Source organism: Apteryx mantelli, chromosome 1, assembly GCF_036417845.1.
Source record: "Apteryx mantelli isolate bAptMan1 chromosome 1, bAptMan1.hap1, whole genome shotgun sequence".
Lineage (NCBI taxonomy): Eukaryota > Metazoa > Chordata > Aves > Apterygiformes > Apterygidae > Apteryx > Apteryx mantelli.
In genome coordinates this window covers 135,552,358-135,565,566 of record NC_089978.1, presented here as the reverse complement: position 1 = coordinate 135,565,566, position 13,209 = coordinate 135,552,358, and the positions used below count along the sequence as shown (strand labels likewise).

Genomic DNA, 13,209 nt, shown 5'->3' with positions numbered 1-13,209 from the left:
ACAGAAGTCTATAGAACACTAAATTGGCTATGATTGCCACACATTCTGACTGTCACTCAGAAATTAACTAGGTTTTGTTATGTGACATTTCTATATCTATAGAGTCAAGCAGTCTTTCTAAACATCTATGTAAAGGAAATTGAAACTGTTGTAAATTGAAAACTTCTACTTTTATTTTATTTTGTAACCTGATCTGTAACAGAAGCTGTTTCTGCAAAATGAGTTTAGTTAGAAAACAGCTTCTCAGGGTTTCCAAAATAAGATGATGCCTGCATACACTTAGCATGACTAGACACCCATACCTGTTTGAAGCATCTCACAGGAATTGTTCAAATATTTCACAGATGCAGAAGTAGACCTTTCCCTTTATGTGGTCTTAGCATCACAGGAGTTTTGCCCAGGTAATCATAACAAAAGAACTGGAATATAACAAGAACATGATGCCTTAAAAGTGCTTCAAGGATACAGCCATTACACTGACCTGTGCATTATCATTATATTGCATGCTGACAGATGGGGTTTCTTCCTGCAGGGAGCAGGCGGATCAGGCTCATGAATGGGACAAACCGCTGCGCTGGCAGAGTGGAGCTTTATCATGATGGCATCTGGGGAACTATCTGTGATGATGCCTGGGATCTATCAGATGCCAATGTTGTTTGCAAACAGCTGGGATGTGGGCATGCCATCAAGGCTTTTGCCTCTGCTCATTATGGAGAAGGCTCAGGACAGATCTGGCTGGATGATGTGAACTGCACTGGGGCTGAATCTGATCTCTGGGCATGTTCCTCCAGGGGATGGGGCCAGCACAACTGCCGACACAAAGAGGATGCTGGAGTCCTCTGCTCAGGTGTGTTCAGGGAATGCCTTTGTGAGCATGGGCGTTGTGACTGCAAGGCAGGCAAGAGAGGGTCAGATACCATCGTAGAGAGACACTCAGGGTTCATAAGGGGTTAAACAGGATAGGTTTAATAAAGGACTTACTTACACTACAAACTACATGGGGAGCCCCAGGAACCACATGGAGGGGTCACCAATGGGAGGCTGCTGGAGGCACGGATTGGACACATGGGTTGGACGCCCAGGTGGGATTTGACTTGTTGTTCCTAAGGGCCCCTTAAATCTGCTAGAACTATTTCCTTATCTCAGTTGTGCTAACCTTGAGAAACTACTGTCCAGGAAGCAGCTAGACGTTACTAACAAAACGGAATATACATGCCTGGCCCTGACAGGTATTTGGTCAGTGGGTAGTTTCACATGCTGGGCCTGCTACCACATACTCTGCCAATCACTGACTCCTCACCAGATCTTTTACAGGTGTTCTCACCACAGGGGTTTAAAGGCAAGGGACATGAAAGGGAAGCTGAGAATGGCAGAGATTTGCTTTGACAGCTTCTGACTCTCTCTTGACTGCAAGCGTGGTGGGTCAGCATGTCCCCTTGGTTCCCGCAAAGATAGGAAAGGGATGCTGAGTCTTGCTTTTGTGTTAACAAAAAAAAAAGAAAAAGAAAAGAGTGGGTGTGGGTGCAGTGGGCATAAATTGCAGGGTTTCTGTAGCAGGGTGATGCTGGTGTGCCCTGTGTGGGAAGAGGTCAAGAACTGTCATGTGCCAGTCACAGCCTGTTCCAGATGGCTCTGAAACTAGGGTAAACATCCCATTGTGTACCAAAACTTCAACCAGTCAGAGGAGCACATGGTGCCTCTGCTCAAACATATTTAAGAAAGAGTAGCAGCTGTGAGGGGGAGGAGGAATGGAGGAGACATGTGGAAGGGGACATTGTTGGAGACACAGCTGGAGGTGCATTCCTGGAAGTAGGCACTCCACCAGAGGAGACAGTGTTTGTCCAAACTGCATACCAGGATTAGTTGAGCTTATTAGCCAGTGGCCAGCAAAATCAACAGTGTGAGGAAGACCAAACTCCTTGGGTTGTTGAAGCCCCAATGAATAATGAATCAAGTGCTGAAAATAAACAAAGGAGTTGTTTGTTTACTGATGGAAGACACAACAGAAAACAAGGGGTGGCAAGTCACTGCCTGAAACCCCTCTACAGAAAAAGCTGTCACTGGAAGGAACTCGAGGGTCCAGTCAGTTTGCAGAAGTAATGGCCTTGAAAAACAGCCTTGGAGAATACTCAAGAGCATCAGTGGCCCCAAGTATATGTATATACAGACTCCTGGATGGTGGCTAACACAGTGTGGAAATGACTCAGAAAAGAGAATCATGATAACTGGCAGCAGTGAGGAAAACCAATTTCAGCAGCAGGAGAATGAAAAATAATGTAACAGCTACTCAAAAAAACCTCTACTTTAATACCTCATTTTAGTGCACATATTCCAAATTCAAAAGCAACCAAAGAAGAGCAACACAGTGATGAAGTTGACCAGCTGATCTGGCTTGCCAGCATATGTTTGGGATGGGAGCATAAAGAAGAACTATCTTTAGCCAGGTGGGCCCATGAAATGGCTGGACATGCTGGGAAGGTTCAGACTTACTATTGGGGCAGAGAATGCTGCTTAGGCTTGTCTCAGGAAGCCATAAGGCAAGCAATTAGGTAGTGTGAGATCTGTGAAATAGGACAGCACACTCAGGAAGTATGAACGATGAAACAGTATACAGAATGGGAGAAATGGATGTTTGGAAAAGCCTGGCAAGTAGGTTATTCGGGCCCCTACCCTCCAGTAACACTGGCAGGTGCTATGTTCTCACAGCGGTAGAGCTATCACAAGGGTGGCTAGAAGCTTTCCCCACTCAGACAGCAAATGCAAGTAGCACACCAGAAGGAAAAAACAAACATATCTGTTATCGCCATGGAATGTTGCTTAGGCAAGAATTAGATAACAGAAGTCATCACAAAAACACAGACATCCAAGAGTGGGCTGAAGATCATGGAGTAGAGTTGCTGTATCATATTTCCTGTCATTCCCAGGCAGCTGGAAAAGTAGAGCTGTGCAATGGGTTAAAACCATGCTAAAAGCCCTAGGGAAAGGGAATCTCATATTCCCCAAATAACCCTAAGGATACAGGTGGGAACCTCACGTTCAGGAAGCTGTGTGGCTAGTTTGCACAAAGCCAGAAACCTGTCATATTAGCCCTGAAGAAAACCATGTAACCTGAGCTCAGCTCGGTGATAAAGTACCAGCCAGCCCTGGGGACACCTGGAATGGAAAGCCTGCAGTAATCAAAATCCCTAAGGAAGGGCTCCTTATCACTCAAGGACTGGAGTTTACTTACTGGTCAGCCTTTGGAAACAGGACAAAGAAATGTGTGCCATTACATATGATAAAGAGAGTAATCTTACTTTACCTCGTAAACTATGTTCTTGGTTATGTGTTTTGCAGGGACAAGGTCTGAATTTTGTAATAGTATATGTTGAGACTGGCCTGATGTTAACCCCTGTAATCTAGTTCCCAGAGCAAGAGGGGAAATTTTACTGAATATATGTACACATTGTTACAATGTCAATACCTATTGCCTGGGACCAAGGGTAGAATTTATAATGCATGTATGTTAAGATTGTGATGATGTTAAGAGTCTATAATGGATGTAAGTTGGATGGAATGTATTGGGCATAAATAGCAGGGTTTCGGCAGCAGCAGGCTGCAGGGATGACCTGTGTGGGAGGAAGTCATCAAGTGCCATGTGCCAGTCACAGCCTATTCCAGCTGGCTCCGAAACTGGGGTAAACACCCCATTGTGTGCCAAAACTTCAACCAGCCAGAGGACTACATGGCACCTCTGATCAAACATATTTAAGAAATATGCCCACAACCGTGGGGGTGGTCATCCCTGTTTAAGTCTATGTGGATGCTGGTGAATGCTGGCTCTTCAGAGGGTATCACTGCATGATTTTTGGTTTTATGAGCTTGTTGGTTTTTGAGTGATTTTCTCTGGCACTCTCTCATTCAAAGTAATGGACAGGACTGTTAGCAGGTTCTGGATTTCACTCATCACAGCCAAGTTCCTAGCAGAATCAGACTGTTTGAATTCCATTTTTGTGTCTTCACTTCTAGAGTTCCTGGCTCTAAGGCTGGTGAATGGCAATGACTGTGCTGGGCGGCTAGAAGTTTTCTACAATGGGACATGGGGGAGCATTTGCTCCAATCGGATGTCTCAGCTCACTGCAATAACTGTATGCAGACACCTGAAATGTGGAGATGGTGGAGAAATCGCAAGAGACTTCCAATACGGCAGAGGTTCTGGACCCACATGGCTGGACCACATTGAGTGTACTGAGCAACATAGCTCTCTCTGGCAATGTCAGTCAGACCCCTGGCATCCTCAGTCATGTGATAATCGAGCAGAAGAGACCCATATTTCTTGCACTGGTAATTACAAATGCACCTCCCCCACGCCAGACATACACATAAACATGCACATGTATATATAGATGCCTGTACTTACCTCACATTCATTTGTTTTCCAGTATGGATTATTTTTATTTTCACAAAAATGGTACAAACATTTTTCTTTGTCGACATCCTTGATGTAAATGAGTGAATTATAAATGAAATAAGTGGTGCCCAGTGCATTTATCTGGTGGAAATCACAGGGAAGGCTCTCATAGGATGGTGTCATTGCACATTTTTATGGCAAAAACCTATGAAAGCAGTTAGTCTGTGAGATCTGAGTTAGGATCAGACTTCTCAAGAAGTCTAGATACATTTATGTTTGTGTACATCTGTGTAGGCAAATGGGTGCAAATGTATATGTACACACATGTGCAAGCACATAACCATATGCAAGTATATGAATCAGTTCAGCTCTAAAGGTCCATTTCTGGTGCCTGCTCTTATGATAGTATTCCTTATCTGTGGGTTCCCACTCTAACAGAAAAGAGTATGAGATGACATTCAGACCTCTTGAATATGACTGCATTTACTTCACTAAAGAAGAAAGAAAGCACAGCCATCAGGGAGCTTCAGAAAGATTATTTAATTCACAGCAACAGCCAAACATTGATCCACCAAGTATTAAATAGGCCATATACATGTTACAGGAAAAATGAACTTGGTGATTAATATTCAGGCAATTTCTACTCTGTTATTCTTTCCAAAGAATAATCAAGCCATTTACTTCAGTATTTAATTTCTGTAGGAAGAAAAAGGGTAGTGACTCCAGCTGCATTTGTTGAGTGTCCAAACTCTACAAGTTGTACAGGTACCACTACTTCTTTATTTTAACTTCTTGGTCCCTCTAGACCTTCCTGCTGTTCAAGTGATATAGAAGTTTCTGGGTTTTGCAGACAAGGAGAAGTTACGTGTCACAGGAGGAGAGGATGGATGCTCAGGCAGAGTGGAGATTTGGCACCAGGGTTCTTGGGGAACAGTCTGTGATGATTCCTGGGACATGGCAGATGCTAACGTTGTATGCAGACAGCTGGGCTGTGGATCTGCTGTGTCTGCTCTGAGTGAAGCTGCTTTTGGGAAAGGGACTGGTCCCATCTGGTTGGAAAAGGTGCACTGCAAAGGGACAGAGCTGTCTCTTTGGGACTGTCCTGCCCAGCTCTTATCTGACAAGAACTGTGATCATAAGGAAGATGCTGCTGTGGATTGTTCTGGTTAGTGACTGGTCCTTCAGTTCATTACACAGATCTGGGGAGGAGGTGGATAGAGGAATGTATTGTCAGCTGTATATCCAAATGACTAGCCCTGCCACAATCCTGACTGAAGGAATCCCACAGATGATGTGAAGTTGTTCTCCCTTTTTTCCACAATTACCTCTTCCTTAATCTAGACTTTCCTTTCTTCTGCAGGTGTGACAGAAACAACAGCATCACCCACAAGAGCAGGTGAAATATTCCCTCTTCCCCCTTTCTTTCCCCTATCAAGTGAGGGTTTAATGTCCAGATAGTGCATAGCAAGGAAGTCAGCAGTACACTCCAATTCATGAGAAAGGATCTTCCACAGTATTTGTAAAGGAGGGCTGAGTGGCACTATCCCCAGCTGTTGGATTCTAGCTTCTTTGAGCTAAAATGGGCAGCAGGTGACATACCTCCGAGACACTCATCACCCTTCTAGCACAGGTACAGCAGGATGCTACAGAGGAGCAGCCCTTTGGGCCACCTGATTCTCTACCTCTTGCTTGTTCATTTCCATGCAGTTCCTCCCTGTCGTCCCGCAACCGAGGGTGGGAGAGTCACGACACCTGTCATCCTCTGCATTATCCTGGGGGCCCTTCTCTGCCTGGTTCTTGCCATTCTCGGCGGACAGTTCCAAAGTGCCAGGGCACAGCAGAGAGGTTTGTCCCTCCTTGAAGTGGCGGGGTTTGAAGTGGGTATTTGAATGGGTAGTGAAGCTGAGGGGGGCTGAGGTGAGTACCAGCTGTGGTCATGATGAGGCTTTCATCACCTTCTGGTATGGGAAGAACCCAACAGTGCAATTGGGAGCTGGCAGTAGCCAGGAGGAGCACTGGGAGACTTCAGCCCTGCCTTGCTCAGTGCACATCCTCCAGTGCTGACACCTGTGAGGACAAGAACAGAGAGGAGGAGACAGGAGGTTTTGCATGAGAGTGGAAAAGGACACCAGTGTGGAGAAACAGTTTTAGAGTGAGAAAGTGGGAAGCAAAAACACCAGGGAGTGCAACCACCCAACTAGCAGGTGGCTTTTTTTTTAGGGTATTAAATCAGTGCAGCAACTGGAATACACACAGCTAACACAATTGTTAAGTTTCTAGTTGCTGCACTGATTTAATACAGAATAAATTCAAATGATTTGTAAACCAACCTGCTCCCCCACCCAATACCTACTGTCTCCTTGTCAGGGTGTTTTTCTCCAAGCCTGTTCTCAGTCAGACCTGTGATTTTGTAGGTTGTAACCAGGCCATGTAGACCCCTTTGGGTCACTCCTTTTCGCCACCTCAGTCTGAGTATGAGCAGAGACTGTGTGAGAATGATAACAGCCTTTTACTTTTAGGCTCCAGACAATCCTATGACCCCGTCTCTGAGGCTGTCTATGAAGAGATCAATTATAGCCTGATGAGGGAGAAGCAGCAGGTGACTGGCCTCTCAGGTCTGTGCATCTTGTTCTTGTCAGGGGAAAATAACAGAGGCTATTTCCTTCTGGTGACCCAGATCCCAGTCCAAAACTTTTTAGCTTCCAAGCCTACAGGGTAACTGAACAGTTCGCAGATTTGAGGAGAGCAGTTTCCTGCTCACTTGACTCTGCAAATTTCAGTCCTGGGGACAATTCATTTTATGCTGCCCACACTATAGCCATAGAGTATAGCTCAGTATGGGTCAAGAAAAATTGTTTTTGCTGGGATTCAGGCTAAGCAGATGTTTAAGATGGGAATAAATAAAGAAGTAATCTCTATCTCTCTCCCAGCAGGCACATCTCTGTAAGGCTTACTCCTGTTAACTACTTCCTCCCTTCAAGGCTTGCCTCTCCCATGATCCATTAGTTGTGTTATGGGGCCGCTGAAGCATTCCCAGATATTCCAGTGTTAGGCCTAGTAGCAGTAATACTGACCGCCCAAGCATCTATTTCTCTTCCAAGCAAGCACCTAAGTCTTTTGATATCTCCTCTGTGTCCCTCACACACTGCCACAGGTGCTTTGATAAGCAGCTACATTATAGACTAATAATCTAGACATATATAATCCATTAAACCAGTCACATTAAACCTCCTCTTATATGCCTTGGATAGTGTTACTTTTGCCTACTCTTTCTCTCAGAATGCAGTCTTATCAATTCAGGAAGGTTTACTCTGATATCACACTGTTTCTCATCTGCCTAGATTCCTATCCAGAGGGTTCACCAACAAAAGCACAGTTTTACAGTGGGGACAGCGATGAAGAAAATGATGCTGGAGCAACACAAGGTAATGGAATATAGGTGGTCTTACAAAGAAAGAGATCCAAGTATCAAGGTACCTTTTAATTTGCAAAGCACTATCAGTGATTAAAATTTTTTCACTGCATTTTATGTCCGCTAGTGATGTTAGGTAGAGGGCTGCTGAAAATTTCTGTTTAAGTCTTGTGGGCAAAGTATCATACAATCTCATATACAAGTGCTAGTCTTTTCTAAAGAAGAAGTGGAAAATAAATGTTTGCTAGTAGTATTGCACTCTTCACAGGATCCAGCCACACTAACCCAACAATTTGACAACTGTTTCTCCCAGAAACTGTGGCTGTAACCTGTTGCTCCCTTTCTGAGATACACGGAGAAAATCAAGAGTGAGAAAAAACATGCTCAGAATAAGAACACTGGCATATCATTGGAGTTGATTAGGGAATTTTCACCTGAGTGATCTGATGGAAAATGCAGTTTGCCAGATGTTTACTCTCATGTGAAAAAGCTGGGGGAGAGTGAGGGTTTGGAGAAGAACTGCAGTTTTCCTAGAGCTGGTCAAAAAGTTCACTAAATTATTGCCTACTCTCAATGAACCCAATTGCCAAAGGCACAAGCAGTTTTTGCACATATCCCTGACTCTCTGCTGTGCTGTCTTCAATTTTATTTTCTACTGTTTTTATTTTATTAAGGTTTGTTTTTATTTTATTATTTTTTTTAATATTTAAAATTAAACTAAAAGCTTTTTTTTTACTTGCTCATTCCAAATAATTTTCTTATTCATATTTCATATTGAGTACTGGGCACCAAGTGAAATAAGAGCTCTTTGAATAACTTTTAATTTTATGTGTGTGTCCTTATGGGTATATATACCATAAAACAGTGAAAACTAAGATTCTCTGAGAGATGGTTGTCAGGTAAGTATGCACCACAGAGCATGCACCCCCTGAGGAATCAGGGAGCTGGCTACTTACAGAACTTGGCAGCCTAGAATTTATTTACCTCCCAGAACAATTTTAAGAATGAAGTGTTTTGAATTATGCTGAGCAAACTCTTCTGATTTCTCATAATTTTTCTCCTCTGCTACCCTCAGATTTCTATATCTTAACAAGAGCAGTTTGCTTTTCTATTGTTGGGAACATTCCCAATTTCCTCCAACCCTGGCCACTCAGGTGACTTCAGAGTAAACTTGCATCTGGCTCTATTCAGCACTTCCAGGTCTTTGTCTCCATGATCATTCTGGTAGATCAGACATCCTAGGGAAATCTCTGCAAGAACAGGCTTCTGCTTTGTGGCAGCTTTCCTTCATTAACATTTGTGGTTGGTTTCACTGATTCTCCCTTCTAGAGGCAGTGGAGAAAGAGAGAGAAGGGAAAAAGAACTGCAGATATTTTTCTCCAAAGGCTTGGCCAAAGATTGTGACCGCATGTCCATAAACAGAAGGCCAGGGCAGCTACTTAGTTAGACAATTTCAATAAAATTTAGAAGAAGATGGTTAAAGTAATGAAAAGACTAGGAAGCGGGTGTTGCACAGAGATAAACAGCGAGTCATTTGACACTGTGCAGTAATGAAACGTAAAGGAGAAGCTTACTGTGAAATAAACCCTACCACCAACTGCCTCCTTCCATATCTTCTTCCTCCCCCTGCTGTCCCTCCTCCATGCTTGATTTATGCTTTTGACTCGCTACAGCAATGTATAACAATTATTGGGGATATATCATTGTTGTTTGGAATAGCTTAGAGTCAGCAGGAGGATTCTTGGTTTCTTATTGTTCTGATCATGTCAGAATTAGAGACCATTTAAGCAAACCTGACACCCACAAATCCATGGGCCTCAATGGGATGCACCCACGAGTGCTGAGGGAGCTGGCAGATGTTATTGCTAGGCCACTCTCCATCATCTTTGAAAGGTCATGGAGAACAGGAGAGGTGCCTGAGGACTGGAAGAAAGCCAATGTCACCCCAGTCTTCAAAAAGGGCAAGAAGGAGGACCCAGGAAACGACAGGCCAGTCAGCCTCACCTCCATCCCTGGAAAGGTGAGGGAGCAGCTCATCCTGGAGGCCATCTCCAAGCATGTGGAGGAAATGAAGGTGATCAGGAGAAGTCAGCATGGCTTCACCAAGGGGAAATCATGCTTAGCCAACCTGATAGCCTTCTATGATGGAATGACTGGCTGGGTAGATGAGGGGAGAGCAGTGGATGTCGTCTACCTTGACTTCAGCAAGGCTTTCCACACTGTCTCCCATAACATCCTCATAGGCAAGCTCAGGAAGTGCAGACTAGATGAGCAGACAGTGAGGTGGATTGAAAGCTGGCTGAATGGCAGAGCTCAGAGGGTTGTGATCAGTGGCACAGAGTCCAGTTGGAGGCCTGTAGCTAGCGGTGTCCCCCAGGGGTCAGTCCTGGGTCCAGTCTTGTTCAACTTCTTCATCAATGACCTGGATGAAGGGACAGAGTTCACCCTCAGCAAGTTTACTGACGATACAAAACTGGGAGGAGTGGCTGAGACACCAGAAGGCTGTGCTGCCATTCAGAGAGACCTGGACAGGCTGGAGAGGTGGGCAGAGAGGAACCTCATGAAGTTCAACAGAGGCAAGTGCAGGGTCCTGCACCTAGGGAGGAATTACCCCATGCACCAGTACAGGTTGGGGACTAACCTGCTGGAAAGCAGCTCTGTGGAGAAGGACCTGGGAGTGCTGGTGGACACCAAGTTAAGCATGAGGCAGCAATGTGCCCTTGTGGCCAAGAAGGCCAATGGTATCCTGGGGTGCATCAGGAAAAGTGTTGCCAGCAGGTGGAGGGAGGGGATTCTCCCCCTCTCCTCAGCCCTGGTGAGGCCACATCTGGAGTGCTGTGTCCAGTTCTGGGCTCCCCAGTACAAGAGGGATGTGGCACTACTGGAGCAAGTCCAGCAAAGGGCTACAAAGATGATTAGGGGACTGGAGCATCTCTCTTATGAGGAAAGGCTGAGAGAGCTGGGCCTGTTTAGCCTGGAGAAGAGAAGGCTGAGGGGGGATTTTATCAATGTGTACAAATATCTGAAGGGAGGGTGTCAAGATGATGGAGCCAGACTCTTTTCAGTGGTGCCCAGCGACAGGACGCGAGGCAACGGGCACAAACTGAAACACAGGAAGTTCCATCTGAACATGAGAAAAAACTTCTTCATTGTGAGGTTGACAGAGCACTGGAACAGGTTTCCCAGAGAGGTTGTGGAGTCTCCTTCTCTGGAGATATTCACAACCCGCCTGGATGCGATCCTGTACAATGTGCTCTAGGTGACCCTGCCTGAGCAGAGGGGTTGGACTAGATGATCTCCAGAGGTCCCTTCCAACCTCAACCATTCTGTGATTCTGTGAATTATCAGCATTTATCTCTGAATCATAAATTATTGCTCTCTTAAGGGGAAAATCTCTTCCCATTAAAACTAATGCCTGTACCTGTTTCAGAGGTCCCTTCACTGCCTGGAAATACTCTGGAAGATAATTATGATGATGTGACAGAAGCTCCTGGACCAAAAGATGATCCTCTTTCTGAGCAGAATGAACAGGAAATCATTGTGGTCATTGAAGAAAGTAAAGGAAGCCGGGATTCACAGACCGGTGAGGATGAAAGAGCAGTGCTGCTAGTTTTCATAAACTACAGCTATTGTAATGAACTCAGGGAAAATGAGGCTGGAGGATACCTTAAGGGCTCACCCAATTTTTATCTAACCACTGGAAGGTGAGAACACTATCTATCTACACTGTTCCAGTCACATACTTGTTAATCTGTTCTTACAGTCATTCAGTGAACGTTTCCACAACCTCTACAGGTAATCTATAGCAGTGCTTTGGTCTCCTTACAGGTACAAAACTCTTCCCTGTGGCCTAAGTCTTCCCCGCTGCACATTAAAATTGTTACTTCTTGCTATAACCACTGTGGGGATAGAGAAGAGTTTATTGTAGTCATCATTGTAACAGCCTTTTAAGTCCTTGAAGACTTAACATATCTCCCCTCAGTTCTGCTTTACATTATGTTTCCCTAGACTAAAGCAATCTAAATTAGTCAATTTTCTGCACAGGTCCTCTTGGCTAGAATTCTGACCATTCTGAATATCTCCACCTAGACTGTTTCAGAAGGCCTGTATCTTTCCAAAAGTGTGGTAAAAAAAAATTCAGTACTTCTGTATAGTACAGTACAAAGACCTCAACAGCATAAATTAGATTTATCTTGTGTGATTTATTTTTGATAAATCCATGATAGCTGATATCTACCTCTATTTTTTTCTTCTGTCGCCTTACGTGTAATTTATTTGTTCTCATATTTTTCTGATACTGAAGTTGAACATGCTGTAATTCCTAATCTCCTTTCTTCCCCTCCCCTACCTTCCTAAAGATAAGCATATATTGTTCACACTTTCCCAGTCTTTCAGAGCCCCGCCTGTTTTCTGTGAGTTCTGAAAGACAGTAGATAGTGAATGGAAGAGGGATTCAACCATTTTTTTATCCTAGCATCGAATTTCATCAGGCCTGGTTAATACAAAAAAAAAAAAAAAAAAGTTAAGATAGACTTTTCTTTCTTTGTGCACTTTTAATATAATCTTGGAACAACTTCTGATCTTTCATCAGTGGCTAAATGGCACCTTTTGGGGTAGTGATACATATATTTGACAGATTGAAGTCATGAAAAAACAATCAAAATATTTTAGGATTCAAAATGTTAGAGAAACACTATAGAACTTTTTTTTTAAATGGACCATGATTATATTCTTTTCTACTTTATGCATATACTTACATAAATTTCTACATCACATAAGGTAATTCTCAGTGTCTTTGTGAACTTCATCTGCTGTTGACTTCATACAAATCTGCTTGGTTGTATTGACAACCTCTGTCATTCGCAAACACAAAAAGCTTTCTAACACTTAAGGCAGTAAAACATGGGATGGGTTATTGATGGATATTGAAGAATTGACTTTATTAGAAATGTTCAAAGTTAGATCAGTAACCTGTTTTCTGGGAACAGTATGAGTGATGTTGGGGTATGTGTGTATGCAGGGGGAAGCAGGATGAGACAACTGATTTTCAGGTCTTTCACAGCCATGCATATCTATGGTTCTCACATCTGGAGGAGACAATTGACAGCCCATGCTGCCAGCTGCATAACCATGTAAAGGTAATACATACAGAATGTGCATTTATCTCAGTGTCCTTCCCTTCATGTTTTCAGATTGGAATCCTAATGCACCAGGAAACAGGACCTCTGAGGCTGAGAGAGAGGATTTATCCCCTCCTCTTGAAGATACAGCTTATGATGAAAGTGAAGAGCTGGGACACTGACAAAGACTGCTGGACAATACCAAACTCTTTTTGAAATAGATCTCTGTCTATAAAATGCTAATCAGGTACTAGCAGAACCAGAGCAACCTTCACTTAGTATTAGTT

The 13,209-nt window shown here is 43.8% G+C and overlaps 1 protein-coding gene across 1 annotated transcript in view; it reads left to right on the top strand.

The window, feature by feature from the left end:
• LOC106497169 (antigen WC1.1-like) overlaps positions 1-11,510 on the top strand; it is a 30,320-nt gene extending 18,810 nt beyond the window's left edge. Inside the window, exons 7-15 of the mRNA XM_013957982.2 lie at positions 533-847; positions 4,009-4,323; positions 5,093-5,155; positions 5,241-5,555; positions 5,751-5,786; positions 6,098-6,239; positions 6,917-7,005; positions 7,744-7,815; positions 11,233-11,510. Of these exons, the coding sequence (XP_013813436.2) occupies positions 533-847; positions 4,009-4,323; positions 5,093-5,155; positions 5,241-5,555; positions 5,751-5,786; positions 6,098-6,239; positions 6,917-7,005; positions 7,744-7,815; positions 11,233-11,510 (1,625 nt within the window). The remainder of the gene's footprint in view (positions 1-532; positions 848-4,008; positions 4,324-5,092; positions 5,156-5,240; positions 5,556-5,750; positions 5,787-6,097; positions 6,240-6,916; positions 7,006-7,743; positions 7,816-11,232) is intronic.
• The last annotated feature ends 1,699 nt before the right edge of the window (positions 11,511-13,209 follow it).